General features: G+C 40.0%; 4 protein-coding genes across 7 annotated transcripts in view; 2 read left to right on the plus strand and 2 right to left on the minus strand.

Moving 5' to 3' along the window:
* Positions 1–19,910, minus strand: part of LOC131686117 (uncharacterized) — a 280,208-nt gene that overhangs the window by 257,271 nt on the left and 3,027 nt on the right. The window lies entirely within an intron of this gene.
* Positions 100–2,306, plus strand: LOC131686118 (zinc finger protein ZFP2-like). Of its 3 annotated transcripts, none has more exons than XM_058970278.1 (3): positions 100–366; positions 442–590; positions 643–2,306. In XM_058970278.1, exons 2-3 carry the CDS (start codon positions 472–474, stop codon positions 2,153–2,155), a joined length of 1,632 nt encoding a protein of 543 aa, XP_058826261.1. In that variant the 5' UTR covers positions 100–366; positions 442–471; the 3' UTR covers positions 2,156–2,306. The 3 variants fall into 3 exon arrangements, with proteins under 3 accessions (XP_058826261.1, XP_058826262.1, XP_058826260.1); XM_058970279.1 differs by having other exon boundaries at positions 449–590; XM_058970277.1 differs by having other exon boundaries at positions 472–590.
* LOC131686127 (uncharacterized) lies at positions 10,260–11,396 on the plus strand. The gene is made up of 5 exons (XM_058970291.1): positions 10,260–10,391; positions 10,625–10,730; positions 10,841–10,873; positions 10,968–11,090; positions 11,149–11,396. The coding sequence occupies exons 2-5, from the start codon at positions 10,630–10,632 to the stop codon at positions 11,369–11,371; spliced, it is 480 nt and encodes a 159-aa protein (XP_058826274.1). The 5' UTR covers positions 10,260–10,391; positions 10,625–10,629; the 3' UTR covers positions 11,372–11,396.
* Positions 11,379–13,345, minus strand: LOC131686120 (endoplasmic reticulum lectin 1). Of its 2 annotated transcripts, XM_058970282.1 has the most exons (5): positions 13,117–13,345; positions 12,367–13,056; positions 12,199–12,249; positions 11,884–12,081; positions 11,379–11,827 (listed from the first exon to the last, which is right to left on the minus strand). In XM_058970282.1, the coding sequence occupies exons 1-5, from the start codon at positions 13,258–13,260 to the stop codon at positions 11,390–11,392; spliced, it is 1,521 nt and encodes a 506-aa protein (XP_058826265.1). In that variant the 5' UTR covers positions 13,261–13,345; the 3' UTR covers positions 11,379–11,389. The 2 variants fall into 2 exon arrangements, with proteins under 2 accessions (XP_058826265.1, XP_058826266.1); XM_058970283.1 differs by lacking the exon at positions 12,199–12,249.

Consider the following 19,910-nt stretch of genomic DNA (forward strand, 5'->3'; position numbering starts at 1 on the left):
CCAATGTAATTTTTTATTGGGTAGTGCCACAGTATATAATGATTTTTTATAAAGTCTCAGTTTGTCGTGTACTCCATGATAACAATACAGTATTTTGAGGTTACCGTGTAGACTGTTACTGAATACGGATTGCTTTGCTGTTATCCCACTATTGAATTCGTGCAAATTGCTACAAAACATAATATTTCTTTTCGCTATTTTGTACATAACTAGAAATAATAGTTCATTATGAGTTTCATGAACTGCTGCCGGCTTTGCCTGGAAGATTTGCCAAGCGACGATGGAGTGGTTCATTATTGTTTGAATGAAACTATTGTTGACAATAATTCATTGAAGGTTTTAATTGAGGAGTGCTTCGGTATTTTGGTAATTCAGGCTTGGTTTTAATTATTGTTCAGATATCTTCCGTTCACAAGAAAACTAGTATAATATTTTACTTAGATGATAGGTTTTTCATTATTTCTTTTTTAGATGTCGGAAGATGAAACTATAACCAAAGTTTGCGGAAGTTGCTATGAAGACGTACAGTATGTCCATCAGGTGCGGAAACGAATCCAAGTTACGGATTTAGCCATCAAAAATTATTATTCGTAGGTAAGCACTTTATTATTATTACATTACTTAATACTTTACAGTTTACAGAACACTGCATACAAAGCTCGAAGTCGAATATTTGGAGATTGACGACGAAACAATCAGTCTCGAACCAAAAATTGATTTAAATGAAACGGAATTTAAGGAGATCGGGCATCATGAAGAGTGCATCGAGTCTGTAATTGTCGAGGAAAATCTGTCGGATGATGAGAGTAGTGAAAATGAATCAATTGAGGATGAGACGGAGGATGCTATTTTTGAGGATCAAGCTATTCTACCTGAAATGGACACCGACGGGCCTGATGAAATACTACCACAACGTACGATAAAAAGACGTAAACTTAACCGTTATAAGTGCTACATTTGTTCCACGGATTTCGACACGCGGGAGAAGTTTGATTTCCACATTTTGTCTCATATAGGCTCCGTATCATTGGTCTGTAGCTTTTGCGAATTGGAATTGCAAACTGTCCGTCAATTGAATAGGCACCTTAGAGTGAACCACTATAATCCGGGTAAATTATACCCTTGCAAAGAATGCGAGAAAAATGGAGAAATACGAGAATTTTCGGCCAACTACACGTTACAATATCACATCAAGCGAGTACATCAAGGTATCGTAAATCCTCCAGAATTAAAGCACGTGTGCACTTATTGTGGCAAACGGTATCCTAGAGCAAGTACCTTGCGGATTCACGAGAACATTCATACGAAATCCGTAATATATGATTGTAGATTCTGCTCTAAGTTTAAGACAACTTCCAGATCAAACCTAGTGAGGCATGAGCGAATACACACATCCGAGAAACCTTCTAAATGTGACATATGCGATGCACGATTCACTCAATCGGGCCACCTGCGGTTACATAAAGCTGTTCGCCATAGTGACGAACGTCCGTTTGTTTGTGAAATTTGTGGTGATAATACTCGTTTCAAAACAAAAAAAGTCCTTCAACAACACATGCGTACCCATTCGAACGATACATGTCATTATGATGCGCGGCCAAAATACAATAATTCGGACAAAGTTGAACCGTTTATATGTCGTTTTTGTGGGAAAGGTTTTCCTAGAAAACAAGCTTTAACGGTTCATGAGAACATTCATACCAAATCTGTTATGTTTGAGTGTAAATACTGCTCAACGTTTAAATCGGTTTCTAAATCCAGTTTAATGAGGCACGAACGAATTCACACAGCTGACAAACGGTACGAATGTGATTTGTGCGGTGCACGTTTCACGCAATCAAACGGACTAAAATTGCATAAAAATACGGTTCACTGTGAAGATCGTCCATTCGCTTGTGATATTTGTGATAACGCTCGCTTTAAAACGAAATATATCCTTCAAGCACACATGCGTACCCATTTGCATAATTCGAGTAAAGGTCGCGATGGAAAGAAATCGGATTCGTTGAAGCGAACGAAACCCCAACTAAAATGCACCTTTTGTCCAGCAGTGTTCTACAAAGAAACGTTACTGAACAATCATGTATTAGACAAACACTCGGATGAAACTGTTCCTATGATTCCGTGTAAATTTGAAGATGAGGATACAAATTAATTATATTATGTTTTCCAAGCACTATGTGCATTTGCCAGTTTAGTAGAGAGGGATAAAATTAGTTAACATTATTTAGGCATACGCTAGCAACATTTATGTTTGGAAGGTTTTAACCGAACCGAAGCTATGTATGATGCATGAAGAAACTGGAAATAAATAGATTATAAATAACAAAACAGCTCTTTTTGGAATGGCACGCAATATTCCTAAAAAACTAATAAACTAATCGTTTTTGCTTGAAGCGAAACTATCCTCAACTGTTGTCGAAAAGTATACAGGGATTGAAACTTGACTCAGTGTCGGGATGACCCAAAAACGGCATAAGTGTGTTGTCCCTTCACAGTCTGATGCTGTCCAAACTTGAAGTTTCAAAGTACGCCAACACTACCTTATTTGCTTTACCGTCGACATTCCGATTACACCGGACATAGACGGATATTGAATGCAATTCCACGAGACCACCCGTACAAAATCTGCTAAATCGTCTGGAAGTGAACGCCCACCAACCTCCAGGTAAGTAATTTGCGTCAACACATACCGAGAACGGCTCAGTGCTCCTAACTTTCGACACCCCTCCAACCAATGACCCACTAACCATCACCAAAACAAACCTATGACGGAGTGTTAGGGTAAAATCCTTCTCCTCTGCGCCGGCGTCCGCCATGGAGCCTTCGACGGCTGCTGGTGCAGCGGCCCGGCTCCCCCGGGTAAGTACAACTATATCAACCAACCACCAGCATCAGTCGTACGGCTCCGAACCCTTTTCAGGCAGCCCGCCCCACAAACCCAACCCACATCTGCCGCCAGATCCAACACCAATCATCCTTCCACCGGTGGGGAAAAGAGCTCTCTTTCAATGCAACAACTGAATCTTGAAGGGAAGCTCCCCTCGTCGTTGTGATCCCAAAAGGGGTTCAGGGGTCCCGGACGACCAAGGATATTCGGCCCATTAGCATCGGTAAGGCCTTAAAATGAATGGTCAACAGAAGACTAACCATAATCCTCGAACAACGTCAGCTGCTGGACGGCAGGTAACACTCCTTCCGGATAGATAAGGGCACCGGGACCTACCAAGCATCTCTAGGGGAAGCCAGACAAAGTCATCGCACAGGATATCGATAAGCCATATAACAGCGTATGGCGGGAGGGCGTCCTCCGGCAGCTCGATCACTGGTGAACCCGAGGAAACCTTGGCCTTTACATACAACGCTTCCTCAGAAACCATCAATTCCGCGTTGGAGTCGGTGGTAGCGAATCTGGAACATTCACCGAGTAAAACGGAGTACCCCTGGGATCCGTTGTGGTGGTCACCTTTTTCCTCATAAGTTCGAAATCGATATCCTCCACCCTTCTCCTCGTGCTAGTCATAACGGAGAGGACCGAGGGCCCAGGGACACCTGCAGAAAAGTGAAGAACTCCTCGTAAAATGTGACAACCGCCAGGATTGGAAAGAACAAAAAGTCGTATCTAGATTGCGGACCGGGCACACGAAGACCTTGCTTGCCCACACAATTTCCAATGTACCACCTCCCATCTGCATCACATGCGGGGCCAGAAAAACTGGAACACCTTCTCTCCAATCGCCTGGAGCTACAGGACCTCCGGGTAAGGTACGATCCTCCCACCCTCAATCCACGACGTCCTGGCCAACGACTCCGTAAAGGAAAAGATCATCCTAAACATCCTGAAAAACGCCGGTATCTTCAATAACATCTAAACAGGTACTTCTTTTATTTGGATTATAGAGGTTTTAACCTTAAGGTCATTCGCGTCTTCGGATAAGAAAAATCTCTTATGAAAAATTACTAACCCCATGTGCAGGGTAGGGACTCGAACCCAGGTGCGCTGCGTACTAAACAGGTACTCACTATGACCACACCAGCAGTATGCTTATCCTTCTCTCTTATAAATCCAAGGGCCTCTGTTTCACAAATCTCTTACAGGCCTGTTCAAATTCTCTTAGGTTATTAATCCGCTTGGCGTATTCTGGTAAGGCGTTGAACAAATTGTAGCCTTTATAAAATAAGGAGTTCTGCGTACAAGATTTCTTAGCGCTCAAAAATCTCAGATTGCCGGCTTGTCTGGTTTCATACTGGTGCACATCTCTTCCGTACACAACAGTGCTACACAAGTACTGCGGCGTCATTCCATGTATTAATTTGAAGATGAAAACAAGTGTGTTATATCGAAGGCTATTGTCTATCCCAAGATAAACTAGCGTTTCGTCGATTTGTTGCTATATGTGACACACATAAGTGCGAACGAAACAAAAACAAACGTCAAATCGTTTTTTCGCTTGCACTAATGCGAAGTGAACATGCGCGTAACTCGGCGCACGGTTGGGTGGCGCATGGCTGAAATGTCACGATGTGGATTTTAGAAAAGATTCGCAATACATATTAAGAAGACTGATATCTCTTTCCTTCCCCCATACAAACGAGAAGCGACAGAGGTTACAGCGCCTCTAGCTTAATGTAAAAATGTATATATGTGTGTGCATCATTATGGGAAGTACTACCTTTACCCGCAAGTGGCGTTGCTGTTACTGTCTCCAGATTCTGGACAGAGTTGCTAGTCTTCCTGATCTGCAGTCTTCGGGTATATTCAATACGTTGCTGAACTGACATTCATTGTAAACAATTGAGCATCAAATGTCGCGGAGTTAGTCTGTCACATCACATCGTAGTAACAGTCGCATTACCTTGTTTTGTAAGATCTGCATTCGCTTACACTATTTCTTGGATGCTAAAACAGAATAGAAGCACAGTAATCAAAATGGGGAGCTATTATGGTCTTGTAAACAGCTATTTTTGAGTCGAATGTGAGAAACCTATTAATCCTACAAAGAAGCATTTGGCGGGTTCATCGGCGGTTTTCAATTGCGTTCACTACTTCGGTGCATCACCAGTGGACTGCTCTCCTGGAGTCGGGTGAGGGTTGGGGGGGCCGTTATCGGCTGGTCCGGGGATTCGGTTGAGTGGTGTATTATCTTCACTAGTTCGTTTAGCCGATTCTTTGTAATTTTTCCAGTCGTCTTCTTTGTACATCGATTGGCGTCGACAGGATGTCTTCGGTCGTTGGAGCTATGAGTTAACAGGATGGTCACCGTGCCATGGTTCTTCAAGCACGGGCCAGAGGCGGTTGTCCGCGAAGGACTTCGAGCATATTGTGAATTCCTTTGAGATTACAACAAGTCCTCTAGCGTAGCCCAGACTACTATTCTGTGCCTCCCAGGCACATTATTATGAACGGGGTCGAGATATGATGTTTCATTGTAGTGCCTGTGATCTGCGATCCGTGAAGTGGACCGAATGAAAGCTGGTAGAAAAGATGGAACTAGTACTGAAGTATTCGTCAAGGGGGGGGGGGATAGTAGGTAGTCTTCATACACCTGCAGTCACTGAAGGCTTGTCGGTGGAGTTCGGTGCGACCACATATGGGGCCAGTACAGGGGAGAAGGCTTTTCCCCCAACAAACTAGATCTGTTTCGGATATTGTGGTTTTTGGGGTAAGGTTTCGCTTGGACAGACGGACTGCCCTTCCAGTGACCATCAGAAGTGGAACGTGTGGGTTAGGATGGTGGTCTTTTTCTGTTGAATATTAGTTATAGTGGTTCTGGGTGTGATGAACGGGTTGTCGTATTGTTTTCCTGAGCAGGTATATCACGTGTCATCTGGGACTTCGTTTCCAAAATAGATATTCAAGGCGCTGAGTTGTTCTTGGGTTTTGAGTTGGATAGGTTACCTTCCTTGCACCAACAGCCACCGAAAGCTCTTTGGAATGGTCAGGTACGTCCGCAGGCAGGTGCAGGAGACAGAGGAGAAAGTTTTTTCCCTGTGGGAGCAGCTGTCGGGTTTGGGTATTTTTCTGTTGCGATGTAATATAGTGTTGTTGTTGCTGTTGAGGCTGGCGAGGATCACTCTCAGTGACCGCAGACGGTATGGTGAGGTGTACATGATGTCCGGTTCTCGGTTGTCGCTTGCTGGTCGCCTGGGTCTAAAGATAACGAGTCACATCCGGAGATTGGACTTAGCGGTCGTTGGGTCGGGACTTTGTTGATATGGCGCGCCGACTGTCGTCCACTGCGGCTTCCGGGTGGAGGTTGACCGGGAGAGCCTAGTTCGTCGGTGGGTAGGCTGGGTGGTGGTGTGGGTAATGGAGGTGGGGGGCTGGCGGACCTGGTGGCTCGACATTCCCGTAATTGTTGATTTGGCGGATTGTGGATCTGATGGGATGTAGCGAGCGGTCGAGAACCCGCTAATCTAGAGACGGCCGTTGCTGTTAGGTGATGGGCTTGTTTGTTGCTTTGATTGTTTGTTGTTGACGAATGTTTATTCGGTAGAGAAGTTCGGAGATATCGGTCGCCGGGTCAATGCTGCCAGCAGTGAAACCTAGTTTGGAAAGTAGACTTCTTGATTTATCGTGGTTGCTTTGGTTTCGATTCTTCCGGCTTGATTCGGTTTCTGGTTCTTCTTGGTTAATAGTTGTAATGTGTGTCATGAGCGTCAGCATCTTGACGCTGTCCGTGCTTTTCCAAAGAAGACACTACGATTATTTTCCGTCGCTGCTAGATTCGGAGCGCTATTCGCTGTGCGATTTGTCGCAATGCACTTTTTTATTCCGAATACTAGTCGTTGAAGCCCAATGAAGACACTTTAATAAATAAGAAGACATTTGAAAAATATGCTATACGAATGGTAGTCGTAGTCCAGTGTGGCTGAGGTCCCATTGTAGGTTTTTATTTGGTGGAGGTGGGGAGTTGAACTACGGGCGATCTCACCACCTCCGAAGGGTGGTATGGTAGGGAGACCGGCTCTGGGTCTTGGGTTGAAGTTCCTCTTATTTGGTGTTTGTGTTCGACCATGGGTGACCTCTCCATCTCCGGTAGGGGGTATGCAAGAGGCATACATGGAATTGAAGTAAGATTGAAGGAATTTCCCATGAGCGAAAAAATATTATCGAAAGATCTGCTCGTAAACCTTCTACACTACGAAAGATGTGTATGGGTGTGAAGTGGGCTATTGCAGGTATGATGCCCTTTGTCGCGGGCCAGGATAGACAACATTGGCTAACCACTATTAAAAAATCTGCCATCCCAAGGCAAAAAAGTGCTCATTAAAAGTTACAGCCAAATATAATAGGGCGGCCCCTTTCAGAATCGTGGTGAACGACCATGAAGACGTCCGAATCAGTAAGAATGGACCATGCCAGTCGAAAGCCACAGGCCCAGCACCCTCACGTACAGTTCCTGAACTGTTTTAGTTGAATTTGTAATAAATATTTAATATTACTTACAGATTTCAGTAGTAAGAGTTTCATTCTCTCTTCAAAAACTTCATACCTACAACATTGCAGTCAGTCTGTCGTCTCATAGAATCGAAATTTTCTTCCCAGCTTTACTGTCGCGAATACCAACTATCTGAAGTGAAAAAGAGATTATATACAGTCTTAATTCGCTAGTTGGACATTTTTTAACTGGACCGCTTTTTAGTTGGACCTCCGCTAGTTGGACCATTGTCCAACTAAAAAGCATCTGAATGTCAAAATCTTATGTCAAATTTACATTGACAATCACTCTGACAATTTTTAGAGATGTGAATAGATGCAATTACACTACTAACGTCTCCTTTGGAGAGTTTTTGACATCTGTCAGTCGGTCCAACTAACGAATCAAATTCGTTAGCTGGACAGAAGTGTGAGCCCAACCAGCGAATCACGATTGTATCACTTTATACATATTTCCTAATCTTATGATCTTAAAATAAGGCTGTCTGCCGATTTTAATGCAGAAACGCTATCCCGTATAAATAAATTCCATTCCAGAAAGCTTCGGAATCATTTCCAAACTATTCATATAATACCATTTTGGGAATAGTACTTACAACGTTAGTACTTATATATTCCATTATTATAATTCAACTACAGTCGTGATTCGCTGATTGGACACTTTTTAACTGAACCGCTTTTTAGTTGGACCTCCGCTAGTTGGACGCTTGTTCAACTAAAAAGCATCCGAACGACAAAATCTCGTGTCAAATTTACTTTGACAATCAATCTGACAATATTTAGAGATTTAAACATATGCATTTACACTGCCAACATCTCCTTTGGAGAGTTTTTGACATTTGTCAGTCGGTCCAACTAGCGAATCAAATTCGTTAGTTGGACAAGGCTGTGGTCCAACCAGCGAATCACGACTGTATTGAACTACCATACTCACTTTAGTGATCATTCTCAATATCTTCAGGGTGCCAAAAGTTAATATTGCTCTTGTGATCTTTGTTATTCGTATATCTTTTTACCATTTTTTAGCGGGTTGATATGACTGCAGATTAGAGCTTAGCGGATCTCGGTTCCTTCCCCGAGATAAATTTTGCAAAATCGGACGAATTAGCGACTGTCTGGCAAATAAACACGGGTCCTCGGAGGGGGAGTAAATTTTGCACCTGTTTGTCTCGAAGTGTGTAACATCAAATGGTCTATTTTGTCTAGTCCAAGGTATCCTCCTCCTAACAACTCGTACTAAGTCGTCACTGATGCAGTTATAACTTTGAATTGATTTCGCTTCTGTCTTCTTCCTGATCTTCTCTTGAGTCCCCTGGGTCTGAAGCGGATCAATCGACTATTAAGTAAATCAAAGAGCGCTGTCAACTGTGATGTTCACGAATACTACTAGTGTGTATTAATGATTGCTTAAATGATTGTTGCATCAGGTTGAATTATCTTGTTGTAACATCACTATGCTTGTTTACTATAGTGGATATTGTTAGGTGTGATCCACCTCATCAGACGTTCTCTCGACCTCACTCCTAGTTTTCCTAACTTTGTTAAATGCCTCTCCCGTCGGCTATACTATTTGCTTATTCGATTCAATTAGGGGGATAATATGTTACAGCTGAATCACTGAGAACAGACACCCAGGGGTCGAACGAGCATGTTTAAAATACTTGTTTTGCTATTTGAACTAATCTCCGCTAGACCACTACTGCCATCATATTGGCATAATCCAGTATAATTGTGATAGTCAATTGTGTGGTACGCTGTCAATTCAGTAAAACCCACGCACTAAATGGAACAACGGCAGAACCATCACAATTTTCTTTGGATGCACCGTCAATTTTGTACCAACTTTTACGTTTACGCTGGACGTCTGTTCTCGGTGCCTAAATAGATGTTGCTTCTCAGTTTAGCACGAACCGCAGGGAACTTGGCCTTGATTCCAGTGCTCTGACATCGATGTTACGTGATATTCGTTATGGAATATTGTTTATTTGGTGGCCATTCATAAACAATGTCTCGCAGAAAAAAGGAAATAATCTAAAATACCTTTCCCCTTCAAGCACATTGCAACTTGTTGTCAGTTTTATTACTCCCGCTCAACTAGTACGTCTTAAATCTATTTTCAGTTTCTTTTTCGCTAGTTCATGTTGCATTACGCTCCACCCTAACTGTTAATATTCGTTTATGAACGGCCCCTTTATCTTTAGAGCAGACAATCCAATGCAAAATAGGATTGACAGGATTTTATTGCGCTTTTAACACCTTCTGTCACATCGTTATGTTTGTTATACATACTAAGAATACCAAATTATATGATGTGATGGCCGGAAGATTAGAGAAGCAACCCCTCCCCCAGCAAAGCAGCAATATTCTAATGATAATCGAAAAGGGAGCGGAAATGTGTGCCAAACAGATGAAATTATGATTGATCGGTTCCCAACTACATATACGAATAAGGAGGGCGAGCATAGCGTAGTTGTTAAATCGATAGCCTTGTACGCAGCTCACCTGGGTTCGATTCTTAACCCCGCACATAGGGTTAGAAATTTTTCTAATCCGAAAAGAGGCAAATGACCATAAGGTTAAAACCTCTACATATAATTTAAAAAAAAACGAATAAGGCTTGAGAGTAGCGCCCGTTCTTATTAAGAAATATAACGTTGTCAATGCGTATTCACCGATTTTGTTCGCTAGTTGTAGGGTGCCTGCCAAACTCAAAATCATTTTCTTGGTTCATGAAATGAAACACAGGCGGCGCAAGGCAATTTAGATTTTTGCGTTAGACAGCCTATAAAATCTGGCTACCCTGCTTTTGGTTTGTCTTTGCCCATCTCTTTAGATATTATCTCTGGCAATGATCAAAATCAATAAAAGTGAATAGTTTTTAATGTTGTTTTGATTTTTTGTAAATAAAGTATCAAATGGTATTGTAAACCAGATATCGTAAGGTTGAAAGGTAATAAATTGTAATTTATTAGGCGTACGGTAACCTGTTACATGTGTAGTATAACTCAAGGAAGTTACATGTTTTAATAAAAAATTGAATTGTAAATTGTAAACCAAAGTACATATGAAATATTTACATGAGAAGAATAATATAGTATTAAAAAAACAGTGTATCGTACTTCAATAAATTGCAAATACACACTGTTATCGTTTTTAAATAAAATTATCTGTCTTATTTTGTAGCAATAATGAGTTCTTCATTGGGGTCTGCGGCCGTTACGCCTACAAAGCAGGTGAAAATCGATAGCTGGATGGACGAAGTTTTACGTACGAATAACGGATCTAACAAGTAAGAAATTTTTTCGGTAAGCAGAACAAAATTGACTCAATATGTTGTTTGGAAATTAATTAGGTTAATCGCCATGTGTTATAAACAAGTATTTTTCTTATATTTTATAGGACTGGTAAACGTTACTCAAATTTACTCGAAATGTAAGTATCGACAACCTGGTAACTTTTGTTCGAATCTCGCATTCGTCGTAAACAAGAATATGGGTGCTAATAATTATCAAAAACTACATTTCAGGGAACGCTTTGGTAACGCGAATGTATCTCAAGAAGTGAGCCCAATAGATGATATTCCGATGCTCCCTGACGCAGATGAGTTGCAAGAAAGTCTCTTGTACAATGAATCACCCAATTTGCCTTCGTAAGTTAGTAAACAATTTGAGTCACTAGTCACTAATTTAACCAATCTATAATTGCAGTGCCACAACCTACAAACAATTGAGCTCAGATATCTTTCAACGTGGTAAATCATCGCTAGGGAGCTTGGATGAGATAGATATTTCAATTCTAACTGAATGTCTAGAACCCGAAACGGATATTGAGGAACCGGACGAACCATGGATTTGGGATAAACTTTTCGCCCAATTATCTATCAAAATATGCGCAGAAACGAAAAATGTTGCCGTAGAATTTTCGAATTAACAGAATGTACGTTTTAGATTAATTATTTATATTGCTACTATCAATTATGTATAGTGTTTCCTCTTCTAGTTTTTGAATGCTTTCCGAAAGCAGCATGTTTTCCTCTGCGTAGGGTAAAATGTCACAAATCAGTGAAGATTCGACATTCAATATGTACTCGCACGGCCGAGGCTCCAACAGGTAAAGAGCAATCGCATTTGAACTCGCGGAATGTTCTGTGCATTTGAGTTTTACCTCAACCTGTCTCGGCATGAGTGTTTTGTCGCAAACATCACCTCCACCGTAGAAGTTACTTAACTGATGTTCATTCTTGCGTTTGTTCTTTATGGAAGGATTTTTCTCCAACCACTCGATGTGCTTTTCTTTATTGAAATGTCCCAAAAAGATGGAGGTATCGTCATGGAACTGTCGAACGTGTTTGCCGTAACACAGTTCAAACTTCCACCAACCAGAGCCCTAAGCAAAAACAAAAGAAGTTGTAACGTCTCTGAGGTGCTTCGATAGATACTTACTCCAGTTAGACAGTAACTACCATCTAGAAACTCTAAAAGTGGCTTGAGTTCTTTGTTCTTTCTAATCTTCTTGACAAAACCATCCATTAGATTGTTGTTATCCTCTTCTCCAGGGCCATTCTCATTGGGCCCTTTGCGATTCTCGTTATCGATGGCAGGCATATCGTTCGGAAATAGCTCTATCTTGATTGGATTGTCCTAAAAGAATGATCATAGCGTTGGAGTACGAGTGCAAATTTGCATAACTACTCAACAAAAATATGTATCTAAAAAGCCAGGACCACACAACAAAGCATAAATAAATCTATAACAAACCTCATTAAAATTAATAACCGCAAGAGCATCTTTAATGTTTTTTTGCACTTCCTACAATAGTAATAAAGGTAGAATAAACTAGGTAAAGCAAACAATAAAATAGAACCATCAAATCTACAGAACTACTTAATACCAACCAAACCATACTTTATGTTACATCATTCCTACCGTAAGTTTCTGATATTTGATCCGCATACCCTCGATTTCCATCATCAGAAGATTTTTAGGTTTCTTGGGCGAGTTTCCCATGGCCACGCAGCTAATTTTGTTCTCTTCGGTTTCCTGTGGTTTGTACTTGGGATGGGCACACAGCATCGGTGTCAGAATGATGACCTCGTAGTTACAGGTTGATGTCTCCTTCAGTGAGTAAACCTCATTCTTACCGTGCAAATAACATACGTACAAAACTTTGGTCACACGTGGGACTCCATTTAAGTCACAAACGGTACCGGATCCCATTTCCAATTCAAGGTACGGAAGATTAAGACCATCAATCTTTTTATATTTCAATTTTTCCCCCTCGGCTTCCACTAGACTGTGTTCAGCTTTGAGGTCAGCCGTTTTCTTGCTGTCCCATTTGCCGAGATAGTACTCTTGCAGTTTACTAGTTTTCTCGTGCCTTTCTTCGTGATACTGCTTGATGTAGTTTCCATGACAAACTTCGTAGGTCCAGTAGCTTTCAATCCTGTAGGAACAGGTCGAATGACTGAACAATGGAATAAGTAGATCGATTGGACTCGGTCCGTCATATAGAACTTCTTTCTCAGTGTCCTTCGTGGCGATGGATGGTATGTAGCATACATATTTTTCTTTGTTCGTGGTGGTTACCGTGATTTCCTCATCGCCGGGTGTTCTAATCTAGAAATAATCGCAAATCTGCTTGCAGGAACAAAAATGTAAATATTATTGCTTACTTACCACATCATCATTATTCCCATGCCAAGCCAGGTTGAACAACACAGTGTCGTCGAATCCTTTGGCATCGTGAGCATCGGAACCTGCTGAGGCGACTAGTAGGCCAACCACCAAACTCAAATAAAGTTTTAACACACTAAAAATCATTATTTCTTCGAAACATCCGTATGAAAAGATATCTGACTTGTAAGAGTTTGATTGGTTTGAAAAAAGTAATGAATATGAAGTCTGGACCAAGATGTAAAATAGAAAGGTGTTAGCATTTGTCGCTCAAGCTGTCAAATTTGAATGTTTTCTTCAGCCTCCTGTCAAGGACGACGTCTCTGTACAGCCAGCATCACTGCCATGAAAATCAAAACATTGATTTTTAATCGAATGATTTAAAGCTGTAATTAGTTACTAAATGTTGATTTTCTGAACAAGATGGTATTAAATCATCCCACAAGATGCAAAACGTCATCTGGAATGCTTGAATATCGTGTATAGTGCCGAACATAATTCTTTGTTTGGGGCTTTATAGTTATAATGCCCCATATATGTAGGTCGTTGTCAAATTCCATATGATGTTATAGGGTTGCCAGGAAGCTGGTTTTCTTTTATTAGGGCTGAATGCAGTTTGTTCGATTTGAATCTCGTCGAATCACTGAAGTTTATTTTAAGGAGTTAATAATTTGCATTATTGTTTTTTGCACAATTTGGCATATTGTGATTCGACAATAAAATCGCTACACCGTAAATTGTTTCCGTCTTTTGGGGTATTGTTTTCAGTCGGATAACAATTTGGGGAATATGGCTTTAGGTTATGTTACATGAGCATGAGCATGATGACCGTACAATTCGTAGTTGCTACTCCGCGATTGACCAGAACAAGCAAAATCAACAGAGAACCAACGAATGGGGCCTGGGAGTAGCTATCCATCTTCAATGTGCACGTTTCGAGAGTTCTATACGTTTAAATTTCAATAACGGCGCCGGCAACGTCCTTACAGTCACCGGGGAAGGAAAGGAATGTTAGTGTAGTTAGTTAGTGTTATGGAGACCGTGTATACCTCTGCATCTCCACGTTTGCCACGGGAAGGAGTTTTTGTTAGTAGGACGGGGTAAAGAGTCACATAAGTGTTATCATGTGTTTATTGCTCTGGGCAGCTGGCTGCCGAGAATTTGATTGATTTTTTTTGTTGAATTAATATGGAAATGCCCCGTTTGCAAAAAAGCAACTTCAACTACGGATTGCCAACAATCGAGAGTGTTGCTTATGTCTAATAAAATCAGACGGTATGTGAACAATTTTATTATTCCTTGTTTATTTATTCTGGCGAAACACGATATTTAAAAAAGAATTCAATATTATGAAAAGTCTTAGCCTCTCAATAGATCTGTCGAAATAGATGCGGTAATACCTATGTAATTGAAGACTTCGCAATACAAGCGCTATTCATCGTAGATAAAATTTGGTATTTATATAGCAAAAAAGATGACAATTATATATTGATTTCTTTCTCCGCGAACAATTGAATAGGTATTATTTGCGCGCGTTGTTACTCCTCCGGAGATCGCTTAAATGGCTCACTGAACTAACGGCCTCTAGTGCTTAAAGTCGGTATAAAATAAGCACTACCGAAATACCTGAAACGACCAACTTTTTATGTTGAATATATAATCGAAGACGCTAATTTTTACACCAATTACTAGAACAAGATTGTAAACAATAAGAACGAAAAGAAACTAACCTGTCACCTTTTAGGTCAATAAGCTAGAATATTTTTATACTCATGAAGAAATATGGTTAACATAATATAGTGCATGCACTACTTCAAAGTAGATCGCGAAAAGCTCAAGCGCTTGTATGTTGACGTGTTTGTCGCGTATGCCAGAACGTATGTGATTTCGCGTGTATAAATTCGATTTTGTAACTGTGTGGCCATATGCATATTCGCGTGTGTTCTTGAATGATCGCGCGGACCGTGAGTTTGTTGCTTAGTTTTTAGTGTACGGTTCAGGTACTAGAAAATTATTCCCCCATAACACTAGAGTTCCCTGTCACGTTTCCATAGAATGTGTTGTCTAATGAATGAGCCTCATTTTTTTATTGGTCCAACTGAAGACATGAATCTAGGCTGTTAAGAACGAGGGCAGCGAAATCCTAACATGAACGACTCATGATCGCGCGAGCGGTGGGTTGTTGGCGAGATCGCGAATATATGTGGACGATTACAGTTGCATGTTCGCGTTTGTGACCCGGTTTGTGTTATCGCGAAGGCTAGTGTTTGTAAGTTTTGAATGAGATATTATGAGTGTGTATATGACAGAATATGCAATTGATTGTGTTAATGAGTGTTATAATGAATCTAAATTAAGATATACTGATAAAATGAAAAAGAACAAGTCGAATTAAAAGAAAAAAAGATGAAAAATTGACTGATTTTTTTTTTGGTTTGCGTGAGCAGTGGAAAAACAAACTAATAGAAGAAAAACAAAAACAGACAAATGAAGTAGAAGAAAAGAACGGGAGGGACGTATTCTAAGTTGCTTATATTTGGGAACATAGCCACTTTATTTGACGGTTTGGTTTGCGTGGATGATGGTTCTTCAAAATCACTAGGCACATTTTGAACATTTGGCTTGATATGATCCCAATACTTTGGATAGTTCACCTAAATTTTAAATTCAATTCATTGTGCAATTGAATGATGTTTACTTTAAATTTGGGTTTAAATTTGTATGATCCCAATACTTTGGCTAATTGGCTTAAGTTTTAATGCATTGTGCAAATTGAATGATATTTAATTTAGATTACACTGCTGGCCAATAAAATAGGTGTGTGATAGATTATTTTGTTTTTCTCTCAATTACGCATACCAAGTTGCAGCAGTCTCAATCACACCTACCGCACACAGAAGCCTTGGGATCTGTCAAGTTACTAGTGGGTTGTTGGCGCTGATTATATTTGCAATCTTTGTCAAGATGCAAAACAAGACTGCCACAGGCTTTTTCGTGTGGTCAATATAATGGGTGTGTGAAATAGATTAACGTGTTATTATTTTACACAACTCCATTATACGTTTTATTTGGTGAAGTTTGAATTCTGCGTGTTAATAAATGTATTTAAATGTTGAATAAGTCAAAGATTTGTTATAGAATGGGTCGAGCATCTCATTGTACTCAAGTGGAACGAGTTTTGCTAAGAAATTTTGTTCAAGAAGATAAGACGTATAAATAAATCGCGAAAACACTGCGGCGCTCCGAAAACTTCGTTACAAATGCCTTAAAACCTTTGAAAAAAGGAAACGCGCAAAAAACCCAAGAAGACATCTACAGCAGCTGACCATCGTATTGCAATTTTAGCGAAATCTGTGCCATTCGCGTCATCCAAGACCAATTCAGCACAAATTGGAAAAGTGGTAGGTCCAAGAACAGTTCGCTGTAGGCCGTAAAATTTCAATCCTCCAGAAAGAATTGCTAAGAAGGTTCCACTATTTCGAAGCCAAAGCCTTTGAAGAAAAATGCAATTTGCATTTCAACAGCATTAATGGGCCTGGTTCAGAAGGAATAAAAAAAATGGCGACATATCCTTCGGAGGGACGAATCAAAGGTAAACCTGTTTTCCTCCGATGCACAACGAAACGTTAAACGTCCAAAGTGCAAACAGTTTTATCTGCGACACACGCAAAATATGGTGAAGCACGAAGGTGAGAACAATGAGCTTTGGGGCTTGCTTTTCGTGGAATGGCGCAGGTCCTATTCTTTGCAACGCCGCTATAATGGCAAGATTCGAACGCAAGGCTAAAGGATGGACATCTTAAAGGATGTCATCGTGCCTTTACATGACAGTTTCAGCAAGATATTGACAAAAAACACACATCGAAGTATATAAAGGAATGATTTCGGGATAATAAAGTGACTATAACTTCGGACCATGCAAATCTCCTGTCATCAAACCCGTGGAAAATTTACGGAATGTACTTAAAAAGAAGTTATTCGATCCAAATTTCACAAATAAGGATCGTTTGTGGGAAGCAGCTTAAAATGAATGCTACTCTATATCAACGGAAATTTATCAGCGTTTGAATGACTCAATGCCAAGACAAATAGATAAAATTTTTGTTGAATAAGTGAGCTTACACAGGTTACTAGTTTTTAAAAATGTTGAAGTCTTAAAATCATTGGATTTGAAAAATTTTAATGCAATGGATTACAATACACCTATTTCATTGACCAGGTACATTTTTGGATTTCATGGAGAAGAAAGAGTTACGACAAAGCATAACATTTAATTTACAAATAAAAGTGTTCTTTTTCATATTTACGACTGTGCCTAACTATAAAATATTTGAGTATAAAAATATTTTTAGAGAAAACTCAAAATTTCATGTATTATTATCTCACACCTATTTTATTGACTAGCAGTGTATATGTAACGAACAATCAACTATAGGATACTGCAGCGGTCTGGATCTAGTTGAATAGATAGCAAAAATAATTCAATCTTCCAGTCGTCAGGGTATCTTTTCGCTTCTATCCACCAACTGAAGCACGCGCCGTGTTGCTATTAGATTCTAGGGACCAACAGAATCCAAGGTCTCCAAGCTACAAATACCTAAGCATAAACATTTGCAGTCTGGAGTCCATCGCCAAGCCCACGGAGAAGAGTTAGTATTGTTGAGTATTAATTGAACAACACACATGTAACATGCAATAAAACTACTTGGAATCGTCTAAATGCCAGAAAATGATATATATTTACCATTAACGACAATTGCATTCCGTTAGAAGTTTCTCACGCTATGCTGACCGGGAATGGATGACTGACGTGCGTCGGTAAATTAATCGTACCTTCATTTATCCAATCCGAATGGATCGAATCGAATGCACGAATTGAACACCGGTAAAAAGTGATCCCAAGAAGGATTACCCACTATTCTATCATATAAGCGAGTTCTGCATCCATTTCCTGACCCATACGTCACAAATACTCAGACGAACACGTACACAGATAGACATACGACTAGCACATAACAATTTTACACTAGTACTAAAAACTACAATTATTACAACACAACACAACTAATAGGGTTCAACTGCTATTTTTTTAATGCGCCTGTGCACGTTGACGAGGTCGACCGATGAATCGACACACAATGACTCCCACCGCGAGCCGTGCTCAAAAAGACAGCCGTTAAGCTGTTGAACAATATCTGCAAGCACAGCCCATAGAAAAAGTCAATCCACGGCGACCCGCAAATCGGCCACGCCGGTGTACACAGGCTCTTAGCTGACTGTTAGTTTGGGCTGGTGCAGAGTATGAAATAACACAAAACATAAAAAAAGGCCCATAAGCCCTCTCGGTCTCCTCGATGCACCACTATCGAGGCGTAATGCAATAACCATCTTAAAGCAGTTGTCTGCTCAAATATGCTTGAAGATGTTTGCAATACCGTCAACCTAGGATAGGGAAATCCTCCCAATTTTCTTTTTGGTTCAAAACCAAAGTCGTTCGTAAGCTGTTCATATAATGATCAATTTAAATTATAATAGGTTAAAAATTGAAAATGACAGTTTCGCAATCTTGTTTTTTGCTAATTTTCGGTGATAAACACTGTAACCACTCAAGATCAAATAAAATTTAAAAATATTTTCAAACAACTTTTCATGTTCTAAAGTAAGTAAAATCTCATAGAACACAGCTGCATAGCAGGTCTTCTTACAATAATTTTGGTCGGTGAGGTACGAGTTTTTTTTATTTTCCGGGAAATGGCATTCCGCGAATTGTTTTTCCGGGAAATGATACATTCCGGGAAATGATACATTCCGGGAAACGGTTATCCGGGAAATGATACATTCCGGGAAATAGTTTTCCGGGAAATGTTCCGGGGAATGGTATTCCGGAAAATGACGTACAACCGTGTGAAACACAACTTTGGAACGTTCTGGTACGAAAAAATTATCACATGAAATTTCATACGCTGGTCTGATAGGGTATCAAAAAACATTACAGGGAAAGTTCGGCTAATATCCTTATATTTAGCATAGAATTGAAAATCTTCAGCCTTGCGAGGCCGTACACTAATTACGTAAGGCTTTTTTAGAGCTTTTCAACCTCCCACTCCCCCCAGATAAAAGTTCGTAAGATTTTGGTGAACTCCCTCTCCCCCTACATAAGATCTTATCATGATTATCATAATTAAAAAATCGAATTGTTATTTCATCAAATAATAAGATAGCGGAAACGATATGTATAGAATTATTACAAGAAAACTCATGACAAAATTTAACTGTAATCATCTGCAGAATTTTAATTGCATGCCAATCTCGCCCAGTAGAAAGAATAACTGTTGTCAGATATTCAGTAACTCCAATTTGGTGCGCATGATCTGCTTTGCTATATTCCACTTCCTTTTAAATTATTTTCTTGTGGCGTAAAATTTAAAAGAGTTTATAACCACTTCTGGCATGAATTTGTTCTAAGTTCCAACTGTCACGCTTATCGTACGCATAGCTCCAAGTTAACCATCTTCGAATTTTCTTGAATTAAAATACAGTTCACACTCTGGAAATATTCAAGATTCAAGATCTTTGACAATCGCATGTTAGAACATTTTCCAGATACCTTGCGGGTTTGAATCGAACGTTTGAAAAAAACAAAGTCGGTCTAACAACACGAAGGGTATCAACACTCATTAACTTGTAAGGCATGTACAACCAAGAGCCAAAAAATTATTCATATTGTTTGATATACAAGGATTATATGGTACAAATGAAAATAGTTCCCTTTTCTTATTAAAAAGAATATTTTCCTT

The sequence above is a fragment of the Topomyia yanbarensis genome, chromosome 2, assembly GCF_030247195.1.
Source record: "Topomyia yanbarensis strain Yona2022 chromosome 2, ASM3024719v1, whole genome shotgun sequence".
Lineage (NCBI taxonomy): Eukaryota > Metazoa > Arthropoda > Insecta > Diptera > Culicidae > Topomyia > Topomyia yanbarensis.

What these genes read in the sequence shown, in the direction of transcription:
- LOC131686118 (XM_058970277.1), top strand. Translation starts at nt 229, where the DNA reads ATGAGTTTCATGAACTGCTGCCGGCTTTGCCTGGAAGATTTGCCAAGC. An exon ending in AGGAGTGCTTCGGTATTTTG is followed by an intron (nt 367 to 471) that starts GTAATTCAGGCT and finishes TTTCTTTTTTAG; the next exon opens with ATGTCGGAAGATGAAACTAT. An exon ending in GCCATCAAAAATTATTATTC is followed by an intron (nt 591 to 642) that starts GTAGGTAAGCAC and finishes TACAGTTTACAG; the next exon opens with AACACTGCATACAAAGCTCG.
- LOC131686120 (XM_058970282.1), bottom strand. Translation starts at nt 13,260, where the DNA reads ATGATTTTTAGTGTGTTAAAACTTTATTTGAGTTTGGTGGTTGGCCTA. An exon ending in TCAAATATCAGAAACTTACG is followed by an intron (nt 12,250 to 12,366) that starts GTAGGAATGATG and finishes TTACTATTGTAG; the next exon opens with GAAGTGCAAAAAAACATTAA. An exon ending in CGGTTATTAATTTTAATGAG is followed by an intron (nt 12,082 to 12,198) that starts GTTTGTTATAGA and finishes TCATTCTTTTAG; the next exon opens with GACAATCCAATCAAGATAGA.
- LOC131686127 (XM_058970291.1), top strand. Translation starts at nt 10,630, where the DNA reads ATGAGTTCTTCATTGGGGTCTGCGGCCGTTACGCCTACAAAGCAGGTG. An exon ending in ACGAATAACGGATCTAACAA is followed by an intron (nt 10,731 to 10,840) that starts GTAAGAAATTTT and finishes TATATTTTATAG; the next exon opens with GACTGGTAAACGTTACTCAA. An exon ending in GAATCACCCAATTTGCCTTC is followed by an intron (nt 11,091 to 11,148) that starts GTAAGTTAGTAA and finishes CTATAATTGCAG; the next exon opens with TGCCACAACCTACAAACAAT.